This window comes from Callionymus lyra, chromosome 19 (assembly GCF_982586985.1).
Source record: "Callionymus lyra chromosome 19, fCalLyr1.hap1.1, whole genome shotgun sequence".
NCBI classification, from domain to species: domain Eukaryota; kingdom Metazoa; phylum Chordata; class Actinopteri; order Syngnathiformes; family Callionymidae; genus Callionymus; species Callionymus lyra.
The window spans coordinates 20,843,298-20,870,831 of record NC_141836.1 but is presented as its reverse complement, the minus strand read 5'-3'; the positions used below and the strand labels follow the sequence as shown (position 1 = coordinate 20,870,831).

At 41.3% G+C, this 27,534-nt stretch overlaps 1 protein-coding gene across 2 annotated transcripts in view; it reads left to right on the top strand.

The window, feature by feature from the left end:
- Positions 1-27,534, top strand: part of prdm16 (PR domain containing 16) — a 146,274-nt gene that overhangs the window by 53,433 nt on the left and 65,307 nt on the right. For both annotated transcript variants that reach the window (XM_087782146.1, XM_087782147.1), the window contains exon 3: positions 21,794-21,841. In XM_087782146.1, coding sequence (XP_087638272.1) covers positions 21,794-21,841 — 48 coding nt within the window. The remainder of the gene's footprint in view (positions 1-21,793; positions 21,842-27,534) is intronic.

Below are 27,534 nucleotides of genomic sequence, written 5' to 3'. Positions count from 1 at the left end.
TTCACATGATGGCCCTGAGAGAGGGATTTTGGATATTGGGTGTCTTTTTTCCCTTTGTCGAAAGACTATTGGTTGAGAATGAGCAATTTGTTTGTCTTGTTTTCAGGAGTCATAGAGGTAGTCTTTAACAGAAATGATGATCGGTACAACTGTTCATGTCGTCAATGGAAAACTTTTGTACGGCCAGAGTTGCGTTACAGTCATAGGAAGACATGGGCACAGAGTCGGCGAACCGTTGCTAGCTTAAAGTTCTAGTGTTCAAGTGGCAAGGTGCCCTATTTCCCCTCGCTCTATCCCAGATAGATTGGGCCTCTCAGGTTTGTCTGTGTGAAAGAGAGGACACAAATCAAAACAAACGCTCCTACTGAAGTGAAGATGGTAGTTGGGGTTGCCTTTCCTGTGCAGCTAGTGGATCAGCAACTCAACCTAGCGGGACAGTGGGCCACTTAATACCTCCCATCATGTCCAGGTAAGAGAGTGGCTCTACAGGAGGGTCAAGGAAGGTAGCAGGATATCATCTTACAGATCACCACTCTCCTTCTGGCTTCCTCCACATGGCTCACTTACCCTCTTCTCATCTCTGCTGCTGGAATAGACACCAAGAGGAAGCCTCAAGAATGCCTCACAAATGGACCAAACTTCCTCTGGTGACACCCTCATGTGAACTTGTCTTTAAATTATTTCCAAGTATTCGCTTTGATTGTGGTCAATATAATTATAAATATAAGGAAGACAAGCTTTTTATTGGTGACTTAGTGACGTTGTTGTCTGGTTGTCTTTTGTAAATTAATATCTTCTGTTTGTGTGTTTTGTTTGTAGTAAGAGTGACAACATTAATTTAAGGTGTTTATGTAATGAGGTCATTTGTTACTGCCACCGTAGGTAAAACTTTTCTGGTTTATTGGGCAGCAATTAAAGACATCGCTTTATCCCTTACTCTGAATTGGTTGAATTATTAAAGACGTAGAACTGACGAAATAGTTTAGTCTGCAGTCCATCCACATGAAAATAATCTTGCTTATCACAACAGCTACTATGTCAGCGTGGCTAGTAACTTAAGTCATCACCAATGCAAAGGACCAGTTAGTCGTTGTTCAAAGTGGCGCTTATGCAGTCAATTAGACCCAATATCAGCCCAGATTTCTAATTAATCATGCTGCTTACTTACAACATATGGCCCCCGACTCAAAGGAGGCGTTAACCTATTTGCTGTGCACTTGACCTTGCCGATAGACTCATGGGAACAAAGGAGTTTGGACTTGTCCTCTTCAATCTTGACTGCCCTTTTCACTCTCTTCTGCATATTCTGATAATCAAATTTGAAATAGACTAACAGAAGGCAATCAGATTTTCAAACCTAAGAGTAAAACCCCTTATGTGAAGTTTATAGCATCATACTCAGTCTTTGGCCTTTAGAAAAAATCAGTTTTGCTTTATGTGTTCTCTCTTTCCCTGCTATAGCAATCATTAAGTGACTCTTTAAGACCATCACAGGTACAACCAGTTTCCCCGTTGGTGGCTTTTAATGGGGGGACCAGACTCTTCTCCACTGTAATACATGCTGTAGGCATGACTAATGTGACCCCTATAGTTTGGCAGTGCATTAGTGCCACAAGACCCAGCAGTGAGCCTTTAACCTGCGGGCGACAGGGCCATGATTATGTTCACCGCAGGGTAGATCGACCTCAGCAGGCTCAAGACATACACACAATGATGTACAGTGTGTGGACAACAGGGTAATTATGGGCTGCAGGTTAAAAATTCTGATATTTTCTACTTAAATGGTAAGCAGATATTTGACAGTTATTTTCCATTTGTTTTGTTTCCATTTGTATTGTGATGCCAAAAAAAGTTAATTTAGAATGTAATTAGAATATAATGCTATACAAATATAAAATGGAACACTAAATATGTGTACAAATATCACAATTCTGTAGGAAAAGAGGAAAGAAAATATAGACTTGTCAGTGCAATTTTCACCATCCTTTCTTTTTCTTGTTGCTTTTCCCAGCAACGATCACACCTATCTTCTTCATGTCCTCATTCAGGGAAGTAGAACTTCAATTTCTGAACTCCCAGTCTATGGTCATTTCCCATTTGCCAGGAGTCCATTATACCTTTAATCTTTGGGACCAATGTGTGGTCAATTGGATGAATATGATTAGCCTGAATGGACTTTGAGAACAGGCACACTTTGCAAATGTTCTCACACACTCCTTTACTGTCCCTACTCTGCTCCGCTATCGGTTACCATGTTGACCATCTCTATTCACGGAGCGACCGCTTCTCTCACTGTCATACACACACACCTACACAGAGAGTCCAATCTTATTGCCAGCTAATTCTCTTTCCTCTCCCTGCTCTTGTCTCAGTATCTTGATCCACTAGACACTGAATGGGCAGGAGGGAAAGCTGATCTCATGGACACATATTCATTCAGACACACACACACACACACACACACACACATAGAAACACACACACATACATTGTAAAGTTAGAGCAGCACCAGACTGTGTGTGGTCCATCTATTCAATTAATGCTTTTAATGCTTTATAAAATCTTCATGTGAACACGTTTGACTTTAGACGTCCATTCCTGTTCATCTCGACGTTGAGTACATTTTCTTTTGTTCCAATGGTTGCATTTTCTTTCTCACAGCTTCAGCAGATTACTAGTTCTTTCTCTCGTTTGCATAATTTGAATCAGCATCCCCATGTGAACACCTTGCTCTTGACCTGGCTGATAAGGCTTCTGATTGCTTTAATAGCAGTCCTTGGACATGGAAGATGGGTGTCTTTACGGACCGCTGGTGAGAACGGTGTGTGTACGAGCAAAGGGTGGTTGATTAGAACTGACCTCAAGAGAGTTGAGAGGAAAGAAGTACAAGTATGCAAAGTGGAAGTGTGTGCTCGCATAATTAGGGCAGAAAGAGTGCAGCAAGGTCATGTATTACAAATGGTCAGTGGAGTGAACTCACAGTCTAAAAACACACACTCGCCACATATGTGTGTGTTTCAGTTGCAGTGGCCGCTTTGAGGTCAGAAACCCAAGGGTGTGATGGAAAGAAGTCGACGATATCCTGGTCACAGATCGCAAACAGGCCTGTGGTAGGAAGGTTTGGAAATGTTTGTGACGTTGGGATTTACCCAAAAGGAGTTTCCTTTCCCTGTCACAATTTTTTTCAAAGTAATAAATTGGACTATTACAATGTTATAAAGAAGACTATAACTGCTTTTGTAATGTGAAGCTTTGTTTCAACGCACAATTTCACACTTTTTTGTGTTTTCACAAAGATAGTGTGAAAGATAGTTAGCTTAAATTCATATTAGAATCTTTAAAGAAAATCTAACCAAACTGTTACTCTTTTTGGACTTATGTGGGTTGTTTAAATAGATATATAAACACAACTAAAGCCCAATAACATTATTAGTTTATGCCTCTTAGAAATAGGATTACTAGTTTTGTAAAAGTACTGACCATCTTAGAAGGAAAGAACAATGACTGCATCAAAATGACCCAACAACTTTACTTTCATCAATACAGATCTAACTTAATGATAAAAAAGTAAAACGGCATGTTCATATAAGTATAAAGTTGTATGAAATTGTGAGTTTCAAATTCCATTTCAGTTAAAAAATCAGCTATAATTTATGTTTTGAAAAAAAATATGGTACGATGAAAATGTCCTCCACTTTTTTCTATTATTTATTCAGCAGCTGAGCTTCTTAAAAGAGTGTCAAATCAACAAAGCAAGCGCACATGATGACGGTGATAATGTTGACAGGCTTTTTGGTGCAGTTTGACAGATGAGGATTGATGAGACAAGTAAAACTTTGCGCCCACATGTTTTGTGTGAAAGGAAAAAGACACTCGCCACAGGCAAAATAGTCAAAATAGCAGCACATATATAAACGCTCGGGCCGAGAGGATCGGGCTGCAGCTCCACTTTTTTCTTGGTCGGCGCTGCGGCCCAAGGCTCTTCCGGAGTCTCCTGCTCCTTTGAGAGTACAGACCTCTCCGATTTTTTTCTTTCTTCCTATCCCCACTATACCAGTGCAACTCTTTAATTTTCTCACTCTCCGTCTCATTAATCAATGTCAAGCTGTCCAACAACAACGCAGGCATTCTTCCCCAGCCTGCCTCCTCAGTTCCTCTTATATGTCATTGTGCTTTGACCCTCCCCCTCCACCAACCCAGTGGCTACCACCGTCTTTTTCTCATGAAACCCACACTGCCAACATGAAAGGTTGGGAGGCAGCACAAGCAAGGGCGGAAAAAGAGAAGCGAGGAGGAGGCAGTTCTCTAGCTTCTGCTTCCCCTTTCTCCGGCCGCGATAGAAAGGGATGCCATGGCCGTTTCCATAATTCATGGGAGACACTGTAGAAAACAGGCCATTGAGAAGTAAAAAAGTTTGGACGGAGAAGTCACGGGGGGTCGAGGCGTATGTATGCCAGTCTTTGTGCCTGCGGACCATCTTCCCACTCTGCTCACACACAGTCATTGTCCCATGTTTGTCATTGACCTCTGGCTGCCTCTCTTCCTATCAAGACATGTCTCTGTGGGACAGAAATCATTTCATCACGTCCTCCAGAACCTAATATATCGTTGTTTTTTTGCTGATCCAGATTCAGTGAATGCCACAAAAGTTGCCGAGAGGAATGTGCAAGAGTTAGAGGGGGTGAGAGCCAGGTGGATATACATTACTTAAGAATCGTGATGCGGACATTTGCACATAATTATTTACACATGTAGCTTGTTTTCTAGAGTCAAACGTCTTTAACATAATAGAGAATGGTCAATAACACATACTCAGCTTTCCATTTTCTGCACTCACCCTTGAACAAGACCCGAGGACTCCTAAACACCTCCATAAACTTGGTGGAGGATACAGACCTCTGTGAGCACCTTTGCTTTCATGACAAACACAATAAACAAGCTCAAGCAAGCTTCCTTGTTGAAACGCTTAGCTTTGTGTGTTTACATTGAATAATGAGAGCTCTACTTTCATGAGCTACCCGCCACGCTGCTTGTTTACACAGAAGTAGATTGTCTTGCAGTAATTGTGTGAGGGTCCCATGCCTAGAACTCCTTTGTCTCTGGCAGTTGCATCTGTATATCTGTATGCATTTGTTGTACTAATGAGCAGAGGAAAAGTTTACAAAAGGCCCTGCAGTCAGGGGATTTGTGAATGAGGACACTCAGTCCAAGCAAGAAGAAGACGGCAGTCACTGGTCAGGCGCCATGACCTGAGAGAATAGAGGAGACACAGGGAGATGGGGAATGAACCCCACAACCTCTGTCCTTAGATGTTCTCTCTGGATGATCGATGACCTCCACTTTCATTTAGGACAAAAGCTCTCACACTACAGACCATCTCGCTTTTGTCTTCACATGCACATACACTGGCATGTCAATCTACTCATCACAAAGACAATGAGACTTTTTCATCCACGAACGTGTCACACATCACTCCCAAGGAGACTTCAGCCACCAGGCGGCAGATATGTTGAAATTCAGGATGCAGCATGAATTGGGCAATGGAGGGAAAGAAGTCAAGAATGAACAATGTGCAGTAAATTAAAGTTGCAATCAATATCTCCTGTGAGCCTCCCTCTTGGCTGCCTCCTGGTGGGACATGTCCTGAACATCTCACAAGTGAGGCATCCTCATCATATGTCCAAGTCACCTCATCGGACTCTTCTCTACTCCAAGCCTATACCAGATGTCCATGCCATCTTTGAGGAAAAACCCAGCCAACTAACCTGCAGGGAAAACTCCTGCTCACTTGTACCTGCTACTTCGTTTTTTCAGTTACTTCTTAGATCAAGTTGTGTGTTGAGAGCTTTGCCCTTTGGCTTAACTCTCTTTTTTACCACCACAGATCGGTACAGCGTACTGTTGAGGCACCCCCCAAATCGTCCTGTAAGTTCTTCCCTCACTTGTGAACAGGACCACAACATACTTAAACTCCTTCATTTGGGGCATGATCTTATACCCAAAACTTAAGTATGGATAAGTTGGATTATGGTTTTACACGTGAGTGCCTAGAATACTGGCAACCTTTGTTAACTTATCTCATACCGTATTTAATATTTGTTGACGGGTCTAAACCTGAGCTAGTGGGACATTATTAATTAATTCAGATATAATAGAATATTTTCGAGTTAGAGTTATGGTTTCTCTACAAATTTGAACTTCTTCAAACAATTTGTACTATTTTCTTTTAAAAAGTGCTAAATCACAACCTTTTTTCTCCACTCAAGGGTTTAGATGGTAATTGCACAAAAGGGGCACTGATTTAGAAAAAAGAGTTAAGCAAGGTTTGCAGCAAGGAATGTGCTCTATTTCTCCTCAATTTAGGTTCAGTGACTTTTGACACACACATAGATGGACTTGAGAGTCTACTTGGGTGGCATGACGGGATAAGGTGCTGTGACTTGGAACATGTGACACCGTCTAATTACAGTACAACAAGGGGCGAAAGACCTGTCCCGATTGAACTGAGGCTTTTGTAAAGACAAGGATGTTGGTGTGTAACTTTGGAAAGAGGTCTAAATCAAAAAGCGCTAAATATAATGAGATGAGACTTAAAAATGGAGACAAAAAAAGTTGCAACTGCCTAGAATGCCACTTCTTTGTGTTGAAAGATGACATTTTAGAGTATTTTGTTATGCTAATGGTTTAACTGAAGTTCATATTTTGAGTTGGTAAAAAGCACAAAACATTTCACCTGTTGCCATGAGTAATAACAAGACTTTCCTTATCTTTTAACAATATGATACTATTTAGCAACCAACAACTCCTGGGGGGACCACACACGCCGACACACAAACCTGTTTGCCGCCTCATGCGCCTCTTGGCAAGTTCGAACCTTTTGCTGCCCAGTACTGAGAGCCGTTGGGAATGTTAATTTTTTAATTTGTTGTTTTATATAATTCAGGAATTGGGACGGAATAGGCAGCACTCAGGCGGTGTGTCTATGTATGGGGGGGGTTTGATAATATTGAGAGGGATGCTGGGGGACATGGTATTGCACGGGACTCCCAACCACGTTATTTTTCTTCCAGTGAATTGGGCAAAATACCATGACGGTCAGAGTGCAAGAAGCACCCCATGCCCATAGAAGGAATTAAGATGTCTCTTATACAGTCCCCCCGCCCCCAGCTTTTCTGAATCTGGGATGATGGCCAAGTGCCACCAAGGACACTAAGGCTAATAAATCATCCTTGTTTCAACATCTGCCCGGGCCCCAAAGAGCTGCCCACCAACACCACCCCACCCCTTGTGAAGATGGGTCCTTGGCTTTATTCCTCTTTCAGCATCACTCCGTACTCCCCTGTTGACACCCCCTCCCTTACTGACAAAACGTCTATTGTCCAATGCCCAAGTGAAGAAGAGACCCTCTTTTCCCCTCTTTGACAAAAGCCGTCTGAAGCCAAGATGTGGAGTGCCAGCCGAGATGCCTCCAACACGGCAGGGGTGCCCTCACCCCCCCTTCCAGTTAACTACCGCCTTCTACTTCTTCCATCCCCGGCTCTCCTCCTTTTTTTTACTTTTAATACTCCCCTCCTGTGGGGGTCACTAACTCAGCTAACCCCCCCCCCAACCTTTTCATGGTGGTGAACTCTCAGCCTCGCATAAAGACATCAAGTGACAGCAGCGAGAGAAAACAGCTAAATTTGGCAGAAAGAGATATTCGACATGGCTGTCAAGGGCTATTCTGCGTGCCTTTTGTTCCCTCGGGTGTAGTTGAAATAGATAAATAAACAGTCATCGTCTGAATGGCTGGGATCAGAAACTTGTTGCATTTATTCATATTGTCATGAGAAGAAAAAAGGCTAAAACCTGCTGCTGCCAATTAAGAAGAAAGAGACAAAACTCAATTCACAGTATTTAGATTTGTTTTCATAGCCCAAGCTAAATCTTCTGTGGCTTTGTGGGGTTTGCTCTCAACGTGGCAGTAGGTCTTTAGCGTGGTGGGTGTCGCCATGTGGCAGAAGATCTGGGAAATTGTCTTCAGGCTCATCAGTTAAGACGCAGACTCTCCACGGTTACTCACAAGGCTTCATTAACTGTGAATGCAGAGCGCTTTTTCCCAGCACCTCCAACTCACCCCCAACAACAGGGAGTACCGCCCAGAACTGTGCGCGGGCCAGCGTCCACTACATCAAAAGAACCTACAACGAACAAATCTACAACACTTTGACTTTTAGTATTCAAAATATACAATATTGGTTCATGCAAATTAAATGTGTTTTATTACATTTACAGATAAAAAAAACGATCCTCAATCCTGCTGGTTTTTGTGAGTTAATTGGTAAATAAGTTACAGAAGTTTGGTCGTCATCTTTTTAAGTGCTGTGTGAGGTCTAAACATTACTGGTAATTATTTAAATATGGGTCGACAATACATAATATTTCACAGAGAATTGATTCAGCAAGATAAGATTTTGTGTTTACCTCATGGCAGACCAAATGAGAAATTATGTTTGGTATACAGATGAACTTCAATTTTTTTTTTGACTAGTTCAGAAGTCTGTTTAAAAGGCTTGATGAAGGGAGCGCTCCTCATGATTTTAGTCTCAATCTGGTTATCGAGCATCATCTGGATGTCATCCATCCGTGTTCAGGATTGAGAGACTAGTTTCTCTATCGGGTTGATGGTGGAAGGATACATAATTCCAATTAGTGTGCATAGTTCCCATCACCCTCTCAAGTATAATCACTCCTGCAAAATAGTGGAGGAAGAGTTATTAATCCCACCCGTAACTTTAATCTTTTGTATTTTAGTTGCTTATTCAGTCAAAAAACACCTTCTTCCTCTACTTGAATATCTAAATCTCGAGCGAGACAAGTTAATTACAACATTTGACAAATAAGTCAATTACTACCAGAGTTATTTGATTAAATATTCTCATCTGATTAATGCTTATCAAGACACATTTTTCTTTTCTTTTTTGCCTGATACATGGATATTTGTTTCTCCTTGATTTGGGTATTTTTTTGCTACATTTTGCTGAGATGGTGATCAACATGTTTGTGTTTTTTTTAAGTTAATTGTACCCTCACGTCTATATTTCCACTAAATTATGAAGAGAAAAGAGTCCGATTTTACGCTCCCAGGCAGACAGTGTTCCATCCAAGCTCTTCTCTCCCTCCTCGTGAAAAACATTTAGATTTCCAATTAGCCCCTGAGAAGAATGGCTAATTTATAACAGAGCAGACGCTTGATGTCTCAATCTGCTGCGAGTCAGCTCCCTGAAAAGGCCTCCTCTCCTCCAGACACACACTTGTGGAGGCACAGAGGGGCATTAAACGGGAATACTGGGAAACGGGGATCAACCCTCACAAGATAAATACTTTAGAAGAAATGAATGAGAGCAAACAAATGGAGACCGAGCCGACATATATGAAGGGGAGAGGAAATGTTCCAGCACTGGCCCCAGATTGACTTGTCTGTGTGCGGACAGCCAGCCAGCTCTTCCAAACAACACACACATTGTCCACGGTGCCAATGAGCCACGGCAGCACTCTGCTCCTCGGGGGGTAGAGTCTGAGACGGACACATTTTAGATACATGTTGGCCTGGGTCTCTCACTTTCAAGGCTCTTATGAGTTGTGAAGTGCAAATAGATGAGAAGCCCCGCAGGTTGGATCGATACTCTTTTCTTGACAAAATCTTCTAAATTCAATGCTAATAAGATAGATGCTGAAATGCTACTCGATTATTTCTTTCAGTTTTTTAGTCAGGTTTTAGTCCCAGGCGGTCATTTTAGATGTCATCTGTTGAAGTTTTTAGTCTTGTCCAGTTTCACCCTATATCTCATTATACAGGTATATGTTTTTGTTACTGTCTAACTGCAGTTTTAAACATCATAATGATTTATAACAGTCCCGAAACTACAACCCATTTTTTTTCGTATATAAAGTGTGTGACAAAAATATTGGAGTGGCTTTTCAGAGTAGCTACATTGAAGTTTTTTGTTGCTATATTTTACACCTATCTACATTAATTTTCTCTCTAAGAAGGCCCTGGTTTGAAAGATACCAGTATTTTAGGACCTAAAATTATATATTTTTTCTGTGAAGAATCCTGAGAGGGTTAATTGATAATTTTTTATTTCATAAATAGTATTATTGATTTCCTATTTTGAAAACAATACATTTTTACGTTTAGGCTGCCCTGTCATCGTCACACTTTTACTGTTTCAACCGACCCCGGCCCCCCATCAGAGAAGGTAAAACTATGTGGCCCTCACAGGAAAAAGTTTTGGGACCGCTGCTTTATGACAATAATAATAACACACTAAACAGCATTTTATCTTCACTTATAGGTTTAGGTATTATAATATGTTTTTGCTGTTCATAGTTAACATCCACATGGATAATTCTTGGATGTTACAGCATGTTGTGGAAGTCCTTAGTGAATGTCTTGCAGGCGACCCGATTCTGGACCAGGGTTTCGTGCGAAGCAAAGTAGCTCATTTGCTGCAATTTATTGAAAGTCAGCTCTAGATGCAAGTTTTTGTTGGCAGACACACTCGGCAGGACAACCAGAAAACCAGGGATGAAGTGTCCTAACAGTATAAAAGTAAAAGTAGGTTTGCAGGGTTGATGTCAGGCTCTCTCTCTCTCATAACACATTACAATACCTGACCTCACAAGTGATGATATGTAAGTAAGTAAGTAAGTAAGTGATAGTTATTTGTAAAGCGCCTTTCTAGGCCAGGGTCACTAAGCGCTTTAAAATCAAAAAACGATACACAGTTAAAATATATACTTTAAAAGGCCATGACACATAAGACAAACATGCTTTTAAGTGTGTTTTCATTTATGTTATGATGTATTTACTAGTGTTTTTACTGTATATGACCTCAATATAAATCATTAAAACATCAAATGATTTTAGTCAAGGAAATTAAGCCTTTTAAAATATTTGGTTATAATCCGTTATAACCTAGTTTTTCTCTAAGCCAAACCCATTCCACAGTCCTAAACATTGTTGCTATTCTATCATTGTGATTGAATAAGAATACTCAGTGTAACAATTCTAACCATTCTTTAAAGATGTTTGATTCTCGGGACAGAAAGTCGACTTGGGAGTCTGGGGTTTGGGATAACGGCTTCTGAACTTTCCATTTCCATGTGTTGCTGTTGATCTTTATTTGAATTCTGCTGTGCTCATTGAAAAATACATAGAATTGTAAATGCTGCCGTGTGGCTCCTTCTACAGTGTTGTTTTAGCCTCTATCTCACCAGCCTCTTTTACCAGCTGCAGACATTCTGTGGACGTGAGTGCAGCTGCCCCTCGTTCACTTAAGGTCCATCTGAGCTGCAGTCTTTATCTTCAGCTCTGTGATAACACTGTTAACACTAATGTCCATTGTCAGGGTGAGGAAGTCAGGTCCCCCTCACATCCGTTCGACCAAACCATTTAAACTTGAGGCTAAGGAATCAAAAGAAGGTTCTTTCGTCCAACATGATACCTGGATGATTAATATCTTGGTGAAAAGTTATGAAGTGATTGTAAAAGGTGATCAAGAGTACTCAACACAGGTATCAACTTTGGTCAAAATGACTTCAAAATAGTAATAGACGTTGACTTTACTTCATCCCCAAACCTCTTCCTGTCCTCTGCTCCAAAGTTAACAGGCTGAGGAAAAGAGTGGGAAAAGAAACCTCAGCGAGACTCAACGGGTCTTTGTGAGACATTGGAGGGAAAAAAATTGGTGTTATTTTAGAAATCACACTGTTCAAGATTAATGTGAGCTTAGAGAAGTGTGTCATCGTGCCTTAACGACAGCGCTGAGACGTGAATAAAGACAACACTGTGCAGAGGACGGTTCTGTCTCACCGCTCGCACTCCTTCTTTGTCCAATTACATTCTGCTGAAGTCATCTATTTTAACTGCTGCCACTAAAACAAGTGAGAAAATGGACTTTCTTTTTCTAAAAGCTAACTGACACGTGGCTTTAAATCTCTCTTCACAGACAACTGCATAAATAAGCAGATCATCCAGAATAAGGGTGTTCACAAACATTTCCTCTCATGATTGTTTCATGACTAATGGAAAGTCCCGGCTCTTTGTCACGACTACACAACTCTGCCAATAAAGTCATCAGTCATCCTCCAATGCTACGGCCAGACAGACAGCAATAAACCAGGGTCCAGAGAGCATCCGATCTGCCCATATCACGCTCGCAGACACAACGACGACAGGCGGCCAGAATAAAGGAAATATATTAGCACATCACCTGACATCAAGGAAGACCAAAACGATAAGGGCTCTCAATATCCAATGATGCTCCCAATAAAAGGGAGCGACTCTAAAGTGTGGCGTGTACAGACGGGAACAAGTATTCAGAAGGCTTTTTGCTGATAAACAGAGCACCCGATCAATCTTACTGACAGGGAGAGTCTCCGTCTCACACTAATAGGGTTGTAAAAGCCTTCACCTCACACAGACTGGCTAATAAACACACTTGTGATTAGCCCGAAGGTCAAATGATTGCTTGAAATGAGCATATCAAAATCCTTTTTTATCAAATATAGAAAACACAATAAATATAAAATCAACTTCTTCTTCAGATCTGACGGTTTTATTGTCTGTCTCCCGCGTGCAATGTTTCTCCAAGATAATAATCCATTTATTTGTTGTTATGTTCAGTGTGCCTCCTCTTGAAAAAAATCTATTGTAATAAGTATACTTTCTTACATTAATAAGGTTCTTAGATAACGTGGGAATCATTTTGAAATATCCAGCTGAGCTGATGATGAAACAGCCTTGTGAATTATCTGTCTTGTATAAAATTCTCTGCACAGCCTCCTACTCAAAGTCCACTCTTCCGAGCAGCTTCTTCCAATCAGCTCCAACCGTGGGAGATTTGTTCACATCATATCATCACCTTGTGTCATTTTATCGCGCGGCGCTTTGATGTGCGGGACCATCCCTGAAATGATCAAAGTCTGTCCCTCAAATACATTTTTACAGTAGCCTTTGGTCGAGGGGGTGGGACGGTTTCATTATCTCCGTCTTCTTTTGAAACATCTCAAGGTCAAGATTACAGAAAATCACTCCTGCTCGTATGATTTTAGATGTCGGCCATATCTATTGTTATCCCTAATCATAGACATGACGGGGTGAATCATGAGATTACGGCTGTCGAAGGCTTTGTGGCCATCTAATCAATTACATTAGCCGCATAAATCACGACGGCTTGACATTTATTGTGGAAGTGATGGGTTGACCCTGTGGACTTGGAGACAGTTCCTGTGGTGATAAATGCTGCTATCTCTAGAGAGCCTGGGTAAATGGAGTGCAAGGAAGACAAGGGGAGGGACATCTGTATGACGCGACAAAAGTTTCAGGATATCGACGAGTGGTATCGGTTTAAGCTCTAGTCCGCTGCAATAAGGACTGACACAGCATAGCTACAAGTCAGACACAGAATATAAAAAACAACGACACGGAGACCGTAAGGTCAGGATATAGCACTCTCTTGATTGACCCACAAGTTCAACACGGAGCTATTTTACCCACATATCACTTGACCTTGTCCAACATTACCCCATTATCTGCAAATTAATCACAAACATTTACCATCAAACATAATGGTAATTATCTTTTTTAATTTCATGTTAAGCAAAACATGAACATTCTCTGTTTCCAAATGAAACCATTGTTGTTTTGATGAAGCACAGTAAATTTTCTGTGTAGTCCAAATGCACCGACTCAAGTATACACAAAGCTGCTACAGCACGCCTAATGATTTCTAATGTATGGTTGGGAATTACCGCTTTAAATATTAACTTTAAGTAAGGCATGTTTATGTACAAGCCTAACCTAGTGGACATTGTGGTTACCAAGTCAGGAACAAACCAGTTTAATGTCTATACTCTTTTCACAGACGGACCTTCAGATGAAAATCTTAAATCACTCACTGAGTTTGTTTCACTCATTTTCAGGTATATTTTTGTTATATAAACTAGGACCAGGGTTTGGCAATTTGGCGTTTGGATTTATTTCAGGTGATCTTTGAGTCATGTAAGGGTTGTGTGAGACTGCTCCTAATGTTTTTAACTTTCTTATAATCTGATTGGCTACCTAAGAAATATCCCACTCACAGGTTCCAGTACATTTACTGAGGACAGATGCTATTTATTGTTAATCGCTTCATCGTTCTCAAAGCACACTCAGGGCCATTAGAGCTACTAAGTAGATCTTAATTTTGCAGCTATTTTCATCAGGAATAAAATGGCTCTTAAATTAGTCTGTGGAGGTAAAGTGGTCTTTAAAAGTTAATGTGCCTGAAGTAAAACTAAATCAAAAAGTATTTGCATGCATGTTACATGGACAAAAGCATAGGTGGCAGGATATTGGCGCAGTAAAAGTCACAGTGTCTTATTGACACTACTAGCTGTTTGCTCTTTCCTAAGCACACGCCACACTATTCACCTCTGTCCCGCTGATGACCTTACATCCTGGCTCTTCCCTGTAAACAATGAGGGAAAAAAATGCTAAAACCTTGAGTCTCAGGAACAAAGCACTTTTTTCAGTTGTGTCTCCAGGTCGGCCTACACAACACGTCCTCGGTCGATGCATCAGACCAAACAAAATCTACATGGTGGCACGCAAACAAAAACACATTGAGAACCCGGCGCAGGATATCCACAGCCATGCCTTGTTTGTTTATCTGATTGAGAGTCACTCAGCATTGCTCTGACCCTCTCAAGCATCGTCATCATCATCATCATTTGGGGTTGACCTCTCTATAAACCCTCAGATCTTAGAAGAAAGTCTCTACTTGTCTCAGGCACCAACCCATGTATGCAAGTTCTTAACCGGGAAGCCACTGGAGACTTGTTACCTCTATGTGTGGCTCAGCGTCTTGTAAAGGCATGTGCGTGCATGTGATCCAGTTATGCAGAGAAGCTACATTTTTTGAAAGAATGTTTTAGTCAAAAAATACAAGTTCAAGGTCTTTCTTTCTGTATTTCACTTTAATAACTGATTAAGCTAATGTTAAAAAAAACTATTTTAAGTAGTGGTAAACAGTATATTTTTAATTGTCCCATTGAATCTTAGCACTAAACGATTTCCATTTTCAAGTTTCAAATTTTCAATATTTGCTCATGTTGTTATGTATGTTACATATATTTCAACTCACCAATATAATTGTAAATAAATAAACATTTTATTTTTGTAGTAGCTAGATCATTTTGACCTGCTCATTTTGACCACCCTTATTTTTAAGTAGATGGCATGATGAAAAAGTGTCAACACCCCTGGTCCATAGCGTGACCTCTGATTCGATCCATCTGCACCCAAGTCAGGACCCTAAATCCGTCTTCCATAACCCTGCTTGCTCATAGGCAACAGCAAGAATAGGAGATCATTAAAAACGAGCCGATATGATTTTTCTTCTTCCTGTCATGTATCGATAATCTGCACGCTTTATCAAAATGAAGAAGGAGGTCGTGATATATCATCATCTGAGAGGCTGGCGGTGGCAGCGGCTGATGCTGTGTAGGCAATCCTCTTAGGCCAAAAGGTGCAGTTATTTATTGGGCCTTAACCCTGTGGCTGTCAAGACATCTGCCAGCACAAGATCTATTGGCATACACTTATTCACTTATGATTATTACTGATCATCTGCCCAAATGACTTATCAATAAAGTGGAGGCCAAGCAGATAATTTATCTGTATGGTTCTGTCGATATCAAGTTCAGAGTCAACGGTCTTAAAAGGGTAAAGAACCTCCGGCGTCGATGATGAATAGCTCCGCGAGGTCCCATGAAAGTATGACCCTTTTTAATATATTTGCTGAATCTCTTCACATCTGTTTGCATTCCATTCTTCCTTGTTTGTAAAGGTTTGTTTGCTGAGTCAGTGACAACAACATATACCAGGAATATGACTTCAAACACGACCCATGTCATCAGTGCGAGCACAAATATTTGAGATCCTCATTTGTTTTTTCTTTGTTAAAAATAACTTGTCAATGCAAGAGCTTTGAGTTGTAATATGATGAGTCAAGCCTGTCCAGAGTATTTTCACCTTTTCATTTTCTTCATAAATCAAACACTCGGAGGACAAGCGGGTTCAACGTTCTTTCTGTAATTATCACTCATTTGTATTTGACAGGCGGCGGTGACTTTCCATCTCAACATACAATAGATCTTAATGTTTGCCTTCCAAATCTAACCTTTGTGCGTTAATCTCAATCTCACCAACACTTCTCGGTTCCGTCACCGGCCGCACCCAGTAAATACCCATCTAGGTGTGGGTTGTGTAACAGTGTTATCTTTAGCATAATGCAATAAGTGTTTAATCTGATCCCACCTGTTTCTCACTTTTGCAATATATTCATGTGCAATCCATCAATTTCAGATTTGGCAATAACATGTTTAGGCCTAAAAGAAAAGAGTAGTTAAGACTTTGCTTAAATCAAGTAATCTAATGTCTACCTTTCTTACGAAGAATATACTTTTCGTCATCAAATAGTTTCAATGCTTGAGTTCTAATGAGAGCAATACTATTTATGGACTCAAATATGACCTATATCTTATTTTTGCAGTATACATTGTCATAAAATCACAGAAAGTTTGAGCATAAGTTAGACCCGATTAACTGAGGACTGTTCGACGATGAAGTATTCCACCAGAGGACTCGCATTCAAAGCCGGAAGACAGTTATTGAATACAAATTATTTCTATTTTATACGCGTTTCGTCATGGTGCCAATGTTGAAAAAATCATTCAGGCAGGAAAAGAGGGATAAAAGTGAATAATATGCAGTGAATACACAATAAAACAGTATTTACAGAAGTCAATATATCTTTTAATTACCTTTTATTAAGAGAGAAAAATACAAAAGTCAAAGGTGAAATTTGAATAGACAAAAATTGTTTTAATTTTACAATAATATGAGTAAACTGATTCTTGTCAGTCTTGTCACTCTCATTTGCTGTGCACGTCAGCCATTTTTTTTTTGCCATTGCTGATTCCTCTGCTTTTTATGGTCAGTGAAAATATAATGTTGCCTGCCTGGCTTGCTGGCATCCAGCAATGAAAATTTTGTTTTGATTCGCTCATGCAACAGTCTTTGCACCTCTGCTGTGGGCAACCTCATTGTTCAGGCATGTTTTTAAGATGTCATGACTGTGGACATGTTTTGGGTCAGCTGTCAAGGCCTCTATCTCTGGGAAGTCCCGAAATAGCCCAATTTTACACTCTGTTAAAGGCCAAGCCAGAGTTTGGCCTTAAAGAGAATGCTGGAAAGCGGACTGGATCAGAGGTGTATCCTTATTCAAACATGCGTTAACTGATTCTGGCAGAGAGCACTGTTATCGAGCAGTTTGAATGATAGCTCTAGAAAAACACCAGAGAGTCGTGTGCTTACTCACTTCTCTTCCTTATTTGGGTTTGTTGTGTCCTGCCATTGATTTTATAGTGTACAATCATGGTTGCCAGTGTCTGCTAGTCAGAGGCTGAGATCATGTTTGACATGATGGTTAACTTCAATTTTAAAAGCCCCTGCAATGAGAAACAGAACCTCCGCTTTATTCTATCGTCTCCCTTACTCAGTCAAATCACTCTCCCTGCAGATTATTAATAAAAACTCCCGGGGAAGACTCACCTAGACTATCGCTCGATAAAGCAGCCACGTCCATGCCACCACAGGAAAATCATGCTGGTGTGCCAAGATGCTGCAAAAGTTCCCAATAAAAGTGAGATGTGGTTCTCTCGGTTTTGGCGGTCCTAGCCAAGGGGCTGTCAGCCGGTTCCCTGCCTTTGTTTGCCACTGTTGCTTTTTGGAAACCTGTGGCCAAATGTCATCCAAGAGTTTTGGGTTGTGTTGGTCGTATGCTCAAAGGCTGAGGATAATTGCCATTGGCAATGCAACGCTAACATTTTTCTTGGAAAGGCCGTTGATGACGAGCAACATTTATAGCTCATCTTCCAGTTGCTGCGATTGTTTAGTTTTCGCTCTGGTTAAATGTGCACGGATGGAAGTGCACATTTACGTGAATTTGTGAGGCGCTGGGACGATTAGATTGCTCATACTGACCCCCTGGTTTTGACAACATTTCATGCTCAAGCTACACCTTTTAGCTTTTAAGGACAGTCATGAGAGCTGCACTCGTGTATGGTTAAGTTGTGGTTAATGTCTTGGTCCCCAAAAAATGAATGCATCATCACAGCTGAATAAAAATTGTGGGAACCCCTCACGTGAAAGCGACAAATAAAGAAGCTTGTTGGGAGGGTAACCCTTCCTCCTTGGACCCTGATGTACTTGAAAAGATCCATTCGACAATCATTTGAGGTAAGGTAATTCTGGAATCATTATAACAGAAGAATGAAGACATAATATTTTATGAATCACTAAGAACTATTATATATATAATATATATTATCTCTATAAATATAAATGACTTACTTACTTACTATTATTATTTAACTTTATTAACCGACAGGATATATGACTAAATTACTTTTGCATTTGACATGGTCAGGAATTGTTAAACAAGACACAGCAGAGGATGTTTTGTTTAAATAATTCAATTGAAATTTGTACCATCCTCTTGTTGCAGTCCACCACACAGTTGACTGTCGATGTCAAACCACAACATAGATGATCACAAAGACCTGTCATCACCTGTATGTTTTTGTATTCTTTAGCTTGTTCTAAAAATGAAGTCAGCGCTATTTTCCTTCAACTCTTGTCCTACAGCCTGACATGAGAAAACAGAGCCGGTTCACACGCTTCACAATTCGTAGACACAATGTGTTTTCGCTGTGTGTTCACTCATCTCAGCGTGTTGATGTGGAAAAAAAAAAAAAAGAACGACTATGCTGCAAGTTGTGAAACTGGAATAATAGCAGGGGCTTTCCCCTCAGTGAGATACACATTAGCCCTCGCATACACAAACACCCGCTCACACAGACCCCTAATGAGGTTCTGCCCAAGTCCTGGTGGAAGGATTCTGCAGGTGGCTGCACTTTCATCAAACCACAACTGGATTTGTTTATGTTTGAGGTCATGCAGGCCAGAGACAGACTTTCTAATTACCCTCGCTTCAGTGTTTTCTCTGCTGCAGAAGACTTATTGACATGTCAGCGTTCAGCCGGCGAGATACAGAACAAATGAACTTTCTTTTTTTGCCTCTCAGCGTGCAGTGGAAAGTCTATCCCTCTTAACATAGGCCAGGCTCTATGTGGACCTGTTTCACTGACGCTGAGTAAAAGTCACTTTGAGATGACGGTGACACGTGCAATAAATCATCGCACCGCCAGTCAGCGGCCAATCACATTTTCCTTTACTAATTAATAGCTTATTTATTTGCTTGGCTGGGTTTTGTGTGTGTGTGTTTCTGTCCCCGACTGTTTGTCTGGGTTGTGTGTCAGCGAGTGTGTGTACAGTACGTCAGTGTTGAAAGATCATCTCCTCCTGCTTATTCTCTTCAAGTACTTGGGTCACGAAATGAGAAATCTTCCTCAACTTTTAAACTTAATTCAGGTTTGTTTACTCCAAATGGTGCCGTTGAGCACTCTTTTCTACGCTTTGAGTTCGTTTTTTTCACCACACCGAGTATTCATTTGTCCTGCGAAAGTATGAAACAGCTGGTGAAATCAAGGGCCTTGATCACTTCATTAAACAAAAGTCTTTCGTCACAAGGTTCCAAGTTGTAGACAGAGTTGACTGCTGCTGAAGTGGAATTATTAATAGACTTTTGCTAAATTATTGCTCCAAAAAGTTCAATAACACAATATCTTGAATGGCAACAAAATAATTGTCCTCTTGTTCGATTCTAAAATCCGTTATTTACTAAATGTAGTATTCATACCCATCAATACAATGATTGCAAGAATTAATTTTTCCATTAAAGCGAATCCAAAACAAAATCATAAGTCATCTTTTCATATGTTTTGTTGTTTATGTGATATACAATAGCTTTTAGACTTAGCTTTTTTAATGACTTGTCTTCTTCAAAAATATGTATTCAATTCTCTCTGGAGTGGCATAAAATTATTTTATGGTGGAGAAGACTTAAAGTATTTTTCTGACACATAATGACTAAATGACCAAGAGGATTTTATTTGTTGAAGACACTTGTATATTTTATATCTATCATTTTTCACTTCTTCATTGTGTCGAATTGTTCAAGAAATCCCATTTTCAGCACCTTATCATCAACTCCCCACATATTTACGCTGGCCGGGAGCTGAACCGGGCTGCTGTTAGAAAGTCGAGAAACAGTCTGAGAGTTATTGAACGCCTGGTAGCGTTTTACACCGACGGACCGAGCTGTTGGTTTTGTAAACTGTTGCAGCTGCGTTTGTACATTACAAGAAAAAGGGGAAGTTCTCTCCCTCACTCACTCTCTTCGCCTCACTCTGTTTTCACTCTCCTCCTTTAACACCTTCCTGAACATTTCAGTTTAAAACTCAAAGTGAAGCCACTTTCTCCTTCATCCTCCAACATTACTTTAATACAGGAGACAATTAGGAAATATAAGCTTGGTCATCTGGGGGAGAAAGTGGATCAACTCCTCCTGGGCGACTTTTCAGATGAGACAATATTTTCCCTTTATTTTCATCACAAAGCTGGGAACACCTTGGGATTCCGACAGAAGAACTGTAGGATGTTTCATATCAGAGATACATATAAACAAAGGTTGATGCCAGAAGCCTAGAAGACGAGATAAAATCAATGTTTTTTTGGAAATTAATTCAGTTTCTACCAATAATTCCCCTTTATTTTGGTCGCTGTTCATAGTAAAATAGTAAAATTCCTATCATGGCGGAAAAACACATTTCATGTCAGTGTAACTACATCAGGCAACATATTGGTACAGATGTTGCCCATCTGTTTCCCTCTACGGAGCAGAACCCAGTCTCCCTCTGAGGGCCTTTATATTTTAAAACAACTGTTTTCTTATGTCACCAAGGAGTTAAGAGTCGGATAAAAATAGCTGCATCTTTATCCGGAGACACCAGCCAGTTAACAAGACCACAATTTGTTATTACTCCGGCTGAGGTCATTTATCTGCGGATGGGAGTGAAAGACGCTGCTGTTTGCCTGCATTCAATAAGCGCACAGTCCCGGTGGTAGATTCCTCCGCAGATAAATGTCTCTCTTCTAATCAGAGCAACCACACTTGCCAGGTAAACACTTAAGAGCCAAGGACACAAGGGATGTTTAAGAGGCAGGTGGAGTCCTAAAAGAGACTTCCCATGTGATTTGGAAGTTTTATAGTTTCTGGAAAACTCGGATCCATCAATGGTCTTCAGAGAAGGACAGACAGACTGGGAGACTCGGCTTTGCCATTATACGTGAAATGGCCCCCTCATTGAGCAGCCTCATCTCTTCATCATTCCCCACTTCCCTCATTTCCTCCCGCAGACACTGGGGGCATTCTACCGCCCATCTGCCCCTAGTAAATATTGCTAGAAGGCTAAATTATACACACACTCACGGGCACAGTCTCAGAGAAATTTCCTGCGACGCTGAAGCGGAGAATTAACATCAAATCTGTGGGGTATTCATTCATCAGTGTGTGGTGTTGTGTTGGCTTCTGTGTGTGTTTTGCTGACCTCCCAGCCCATTATTGCGTCCCTCCGGTCATATTTGTTGCCCAGAGGGTGAGTGCGTGATGAACTGTGAACGCCCTGTCACCACCCCTAGACCAGGTCGCTGAATCAATATGATCTCTTTGTGCTTCAGTAAATTTTTTTTTTCCTCTTTTAAAATCAAAATGAATCACAATTTCTCTCTCTGTGTTTTCAGATGATGAATGACAATGATGACGCCTCCTCTGACAGCTGCATTAAAAAGGTAGGAACAGTGTTTATATTCTATGTGTCTCTGACATTCGTCACATATATTTTACTTGTAAACATTGACAAACAACAGCACTAAATGTGTCCCTGTTTCACTTTGAATAACTGTCCTTGTGACACAAAGCTCCACATTTCCTCTCAAACACAACACAGAGAAAGCGATGCGTCCCATTAACCAGCCAGTGACCACTTTATGAGGTGATAAATTTATTGAAGAGGCTGGGCAGTTTGCTTTAACAGCCAGTGCCATCGGGTCAAGACAGGACAGTGCCGGAGTTCATGTCCACCTAATGGTCCATGAAGGAACAATGGCTGGACACTCCCCTGGAAAGTGGAACTCCTGTGCTGAAGGGGCTCAGCCAGACACTCATCGCACACTGGCTATCAAGACAAGAGCCTTAATTGGTTTTATCGATATTTCCTGGTACCTTGGTTTGTTTTGAGGTAGCTAGTGGATGGATGATACAGTACCTGGCCACATACATGACAAATATGTCAAATTTGACATTTAAGTTATGCTGACCTGGTTTTTCTTTCATCGCCAACACAAATTGATTTCAAGTCTCTCATGGCACCATTTGCAATCCTGAGCGACCTTATTATTAAGGCTGCCTACAATTATCCCTTAGCATGCAAGGTCAGAGTTCATCGTGCTGTAATGGACAAGCAGGAAGGTGAATCACCGACACGAGTAAGTCAATGGAATAATTTTTTAAGGGTGACCTTAGGTGGTCCTGAACCACATGTTTCAAAGACCAGACCTTTCCCGACAAACATATATCTTCGCATAAATATCTGGATCTGTAATGGACAACATACACATGCACTGACGTAGTCGACTACAGTGTACGTTTCCCGACAACACGCGCGCACACACACAAACCGAGCCACATCTCATTATGCGGAGTGTGAGTTGCGGTGGGCCCCGAGCCGGGTGGTGGCAGACCACATGCCTGTTATGAATATGAATGAAATTATGTATGAGCCATTTCTTATGACATGACTCATTCATCCACATCCTGCCGACACACACACACACAAACATCGGCTCTCCGGCTTACACCGTGTTATTTCCTTCGAGACGCTTGATTAAGGCCGAATGTTAATTGAGTTATGGTGAATAAAGTGTGTGTGCGTGTGTGTGTGTGTGTGTGTGTGTGTGCGTGCCGTTATAACTTTTATCTTTATATTCTTGTGATATTTGGTGTTTTGGTCTATAGTTTATGTAATCATTAAGTAGAATTTATTTCTTATACTTATAGTATATTGTAGCTACATTAAGTCCTGCAGGCCATATATGGCCCTTCAAGCTATTTGGACCACAGCCCATTCACCCATGAATTATTAATGTTTAAGTAGAAACTGTAGTTTCACTATGAGCTCCAGTTTTGATAATGCAACATGGCCCTCTCAGAGCAACATAAAGTAGACATAGACCCAAAACATTTAACAATGCATGGACACAAAAATATCTACACCAAACAAACACCAGAGGTATTCAGTTGAAAAGCCCTGATATTGAACCCAAAATCTTCTAGGAGAAACCCAGTATGTCTTTAAGTGGGCTGGCACTCAGAGTCGAGGTTAATGCGAGGGATAACCCAAAAGCAAAGATGTTGTTTTAGCTTCGCAGCTCCCTCATTGAGGTCTACCTCCAGAGAGTGCAAGTTTGTGTTTGTGTGTGTGTGTTGCAGTCATATCCTGAGCTTTCATGGATCAGGCCACATATCTGGAATCTTCTCGCCCGCACACATAAAGCAAATAAAAAGATTCGTTATCTGGATCTCTTCTGTGCTTACTTTATCCATCCTCCGCTCCACATGTTGCGCTCCGTCTCGCCGCAGACAGGATGGTGTTTTCAGCCTGTTAGATCGCTATCACTATCGATTGCCTTTCTCCTGCCCGATCTCGACACATAAACCAGGACTATCTGTCCCTCTGGCTGTCACGGCCATTCTTCCAAACGTTCACACACTCTTCAGCGTGTGCGAGAGTTAATGGGGTGTTGTGTGATTCTTCGGATTTAAAGGCAGTCAGAAAGATGGGGAACATAAGGGAATGAAGACAGTCGCCGCTTTGTACACGTGTGTGTGTGTGTGTGTGTGCGTGTTAATCCCCCGTCTTCAGAAGAGCGCCGCTGTCCATCCTGACGTGTGTAAACACTCCGGCAGATCAGATGGCAGATAATGACTTCCAGATAGACACCCTCCATTCAACCAGCCCAGGAAAATCAATGAGCACTGATTGCTTTTTTCCCAAGACGATCATCTCCCCCAGAAGGCGACTATCTTTCTCCCTCTCTCTTAACTTGTCTGTATCTCCATGACCCCCTTTCATTCACCTCTTAATTCAGCTGGGATTAAATCAATTCTCACTGCTTTCAGCAGAGGATTTATTTTTTAGAAAGACGTTGTGTCTTGTAGAGGCTGGAACATACTTGATCCACCTGAGCTGACGAAACACAGATTCACATTAAACAGCAGGTATATTGACATCAAATCTTGATTGAGCTACTTTTCTGTTGTTGGTTGACCTTTATTTTATGAAGCTTCTGCCTATATGTCAACTGACTGGACTAACAAATGCTGTCCTGATCATCCTCTTCTACAAAAGCATTGGCTCTCTTACTTTTACCTGATTCTTTCTCTCCTATCCACATGAATGTATTCCATGTAAGACATTGTCACATCATGACACTTCCAGACCTCAGATCTTCTTCTGGCGCCACTTTTAATCATCCTCTTGGAATAAATTCCCTTTTTAAAAAAAAATGTAGAATCAGCTGTAAATGAGAAAATGACGGGGTTAAAATGAACTTTGACCTATAAGTAGATTGTTTCCCACTGTGTTGAAAGACCAGGGAGCCAAATGGGGGTCAGCTGTGGTGTGTGTGCTTGCACTTGTGCGTGGATCTCTTTTTTCCTCATATCAAGCTGGGGAATTGAGTTTCTAAATGGGCGAGCTAAATGACCCTAAATGTATGAGGGCTATTATGTGGACAGAGGGAGGCTCGTGGGTCACAGAAGTGATCCATCGCTCTAGGCTGTAGTTTACCCCCCGCCAACCGCGCCTCCCCCAAATCCCCTCCTACTTAAATAGGCCCATGATTGATTGATAATTATGATAATTTGTTTGAAATTATTATCTGGATATTATAATCACCGACACCCCGGTGTGACACGGGAGCGAGTCATTTTTCATAATGCTGAACGTCACAATGCCTGACCCCCCCCCCCCCTTTTCCAAAGAGGGCTGGATGATTGTATCTGTGTGTGGGTGTCGGCGGACTGGGCTGCCGGACAGATCGCCGACGTTGGATCGAGATGTGATAAAAGAGCCATTCCTAAAAGTGAGGAGAATCATGAATAATCACGATTAAATTTGAGCGAGCACTTCACAAATGTAGACAGACAGATGGATTGGCAGTCTTGTCCCGGCCTCACCGCACACCCCCGAACATTTTGATAAAGGTTTGGTGATGAACCTCCCCAACATCTTCTTGTCAGAGCCCCAATCATCTCGTCTTCCCTGTCATCCAACCCCTAAGAAGGGCCAGAGTGTTGGACATGTATCGGGAGTGTGTGTGTGTGTGTGAGGGTGGGGGTGCTGCAGGAATAATATTTGTGGTTTTCGCTTCACCCCGAGATGACTTAATGATGATATGGGTCTCTTTCTTCTGCTGGGCCGGGTTACATTTTAATGGGCCCTGAGTGACATGTTTTCGTTTAGTTCCGTATCCTGCCCCCCCTATGTCCAGCAACCATCACTACCTTCATCTCCCCCCCTCCCCCCCCTCATCAAAATATACACGGCCAGATCCTGCTATGTGTCAGGTCCAACCAGAAAGAAGAAAAAGGATGTCGAGTGGCCCCACGCAGACTGACGCATAGAGCCAGCTTACATGGTACTTTGGGGGACCTCAGGTAGCAGATCTTCTTTCGAAGGCATACCTTTTATACATAAACCATCTGAGAAGATTGCTTCAGGAAATGGAGCGGTGTAGCTCAAGGGCCTAATGAGGCCGTCTTTTTTTTGGGCCCTCAAAATTTTGAAATATTTAACAATTTGTGTGACGGATTGTGGTATCCATTCCTCAATATTTAGATTATTTTTAATTAAATAATATAATATTTTTTTTTTTATGATCAATTGATAATTATATTATTTTCTGAATTTCGATTTTAATTTTCCTTAACTAAGTATTAAGTTTTTATTATTTATTTTCCAATTGTATCATCGATTTAAATTTTTCCCCACTGTTTTCATAAATCAAATGGACAAACGGCTCATTAATGATTGAACATATTATTTGAGGTACAGTCTCTGAACCGGGGCCACGTTCACATGCTCCTGTGTGCCCGTGTGTGTTCCAGCGTCAGTCTGGCGGGCACGCGTGTCTGCTTCTGTATGCGTGTGGGCCCGGGGTGACGCATCTCTGTTGTTATCGCCGATCAAAACCCCGACGTCACGTTGGAGTGAAGCGCTGGGAGAGGAATTCCAGTGGGAGCGAAAGAAAGAGTGGAACAGATAGAGACGGAGCGAGGGGGCGGCGGAGAAGCACGAGGTGATCGGAGGAACTTTCACATCAGCTGGTTCCCTGACCTCCCTCTCCCTCTCTATCTGCTCCTTTCTTCAATCTTTCATTCCTCCGTCCCCTCGCTCGCTGTCTTTGTCTCTCAATAATCTCTCTCCCAGTGGCCATTCCCACCACATTCTCCAGGGTCACCGAACAAAAGGAGGAGGGTGATAGTCTGACAGTTGCGGGGGCGGTTTCATCGTACACTCAAACACTCATTTTACCGTCCAGTATTGATATTTAAGTTACTCGGAGACTTCCACTGAACTACTTTAGCCCAGAGTCCATCTAGGCAGACAGACTGAATGAGGAGGGCCGGACCGGTCTGGCAGTCCGAGTGATAACAATATGCGGACCGACGAGGCAGAAGGAGGCGGAGACGGGAGAATTGTGTGGTCTTTGTCATCAAAAGGACTTTAATGTGAAATGATGGAGGTATAGTTTGTACAGTACGTGGGAGTTCCATACTTGAACTTGGATGAAAGATTACAGTGAAAGACAGATTTATCTGATCTTATAATTTACACATTACTTCAAATCAAATCTTGAACTAAACGTTAAGTTATTTATTAACTTATCAAGTTCCCGATTATTTTCCTTGATATTCAATTTATATGAATTGCATCTGTTGAACCTCTGTGTGATGTTTTTTTTTTAAGGCTAAACTTGTCCTTATGGTGAGGGCCAAAGTGGATCTGGTTAACATATTAACATATATTGTTGTTTATATCACTTAACATGTTTTCAAAAACAAAAAAACAAACCAAAAAAGATGTGAAGCAAGACCGTCATCACAGAGGGATGTGTCGGTGCACGCTCACTGGTTATGAACTATGGTTCAAAAGGGATTTAAAATCTGCAAAATCTGTTTTATTTTGTAAATTCACCGGACACACTTTTATCACTCATTTCCTGAATGAACGCTCCTATTAACTTTGGCGAAACATTGCAGATAAAATAGAAACCAATCCTATTGAAGCAGCGTGGCGCTCGCAGAAAACGGTGCCCCCGCCTTCAGTGTGAGTCCTCTGGTGGTTTTGAATTATTTCTATTTACCAGGCGGTAAAAAATCCCACTGTGCCGCGACCACTTGTGGTCTTGTGTAAGTTGTT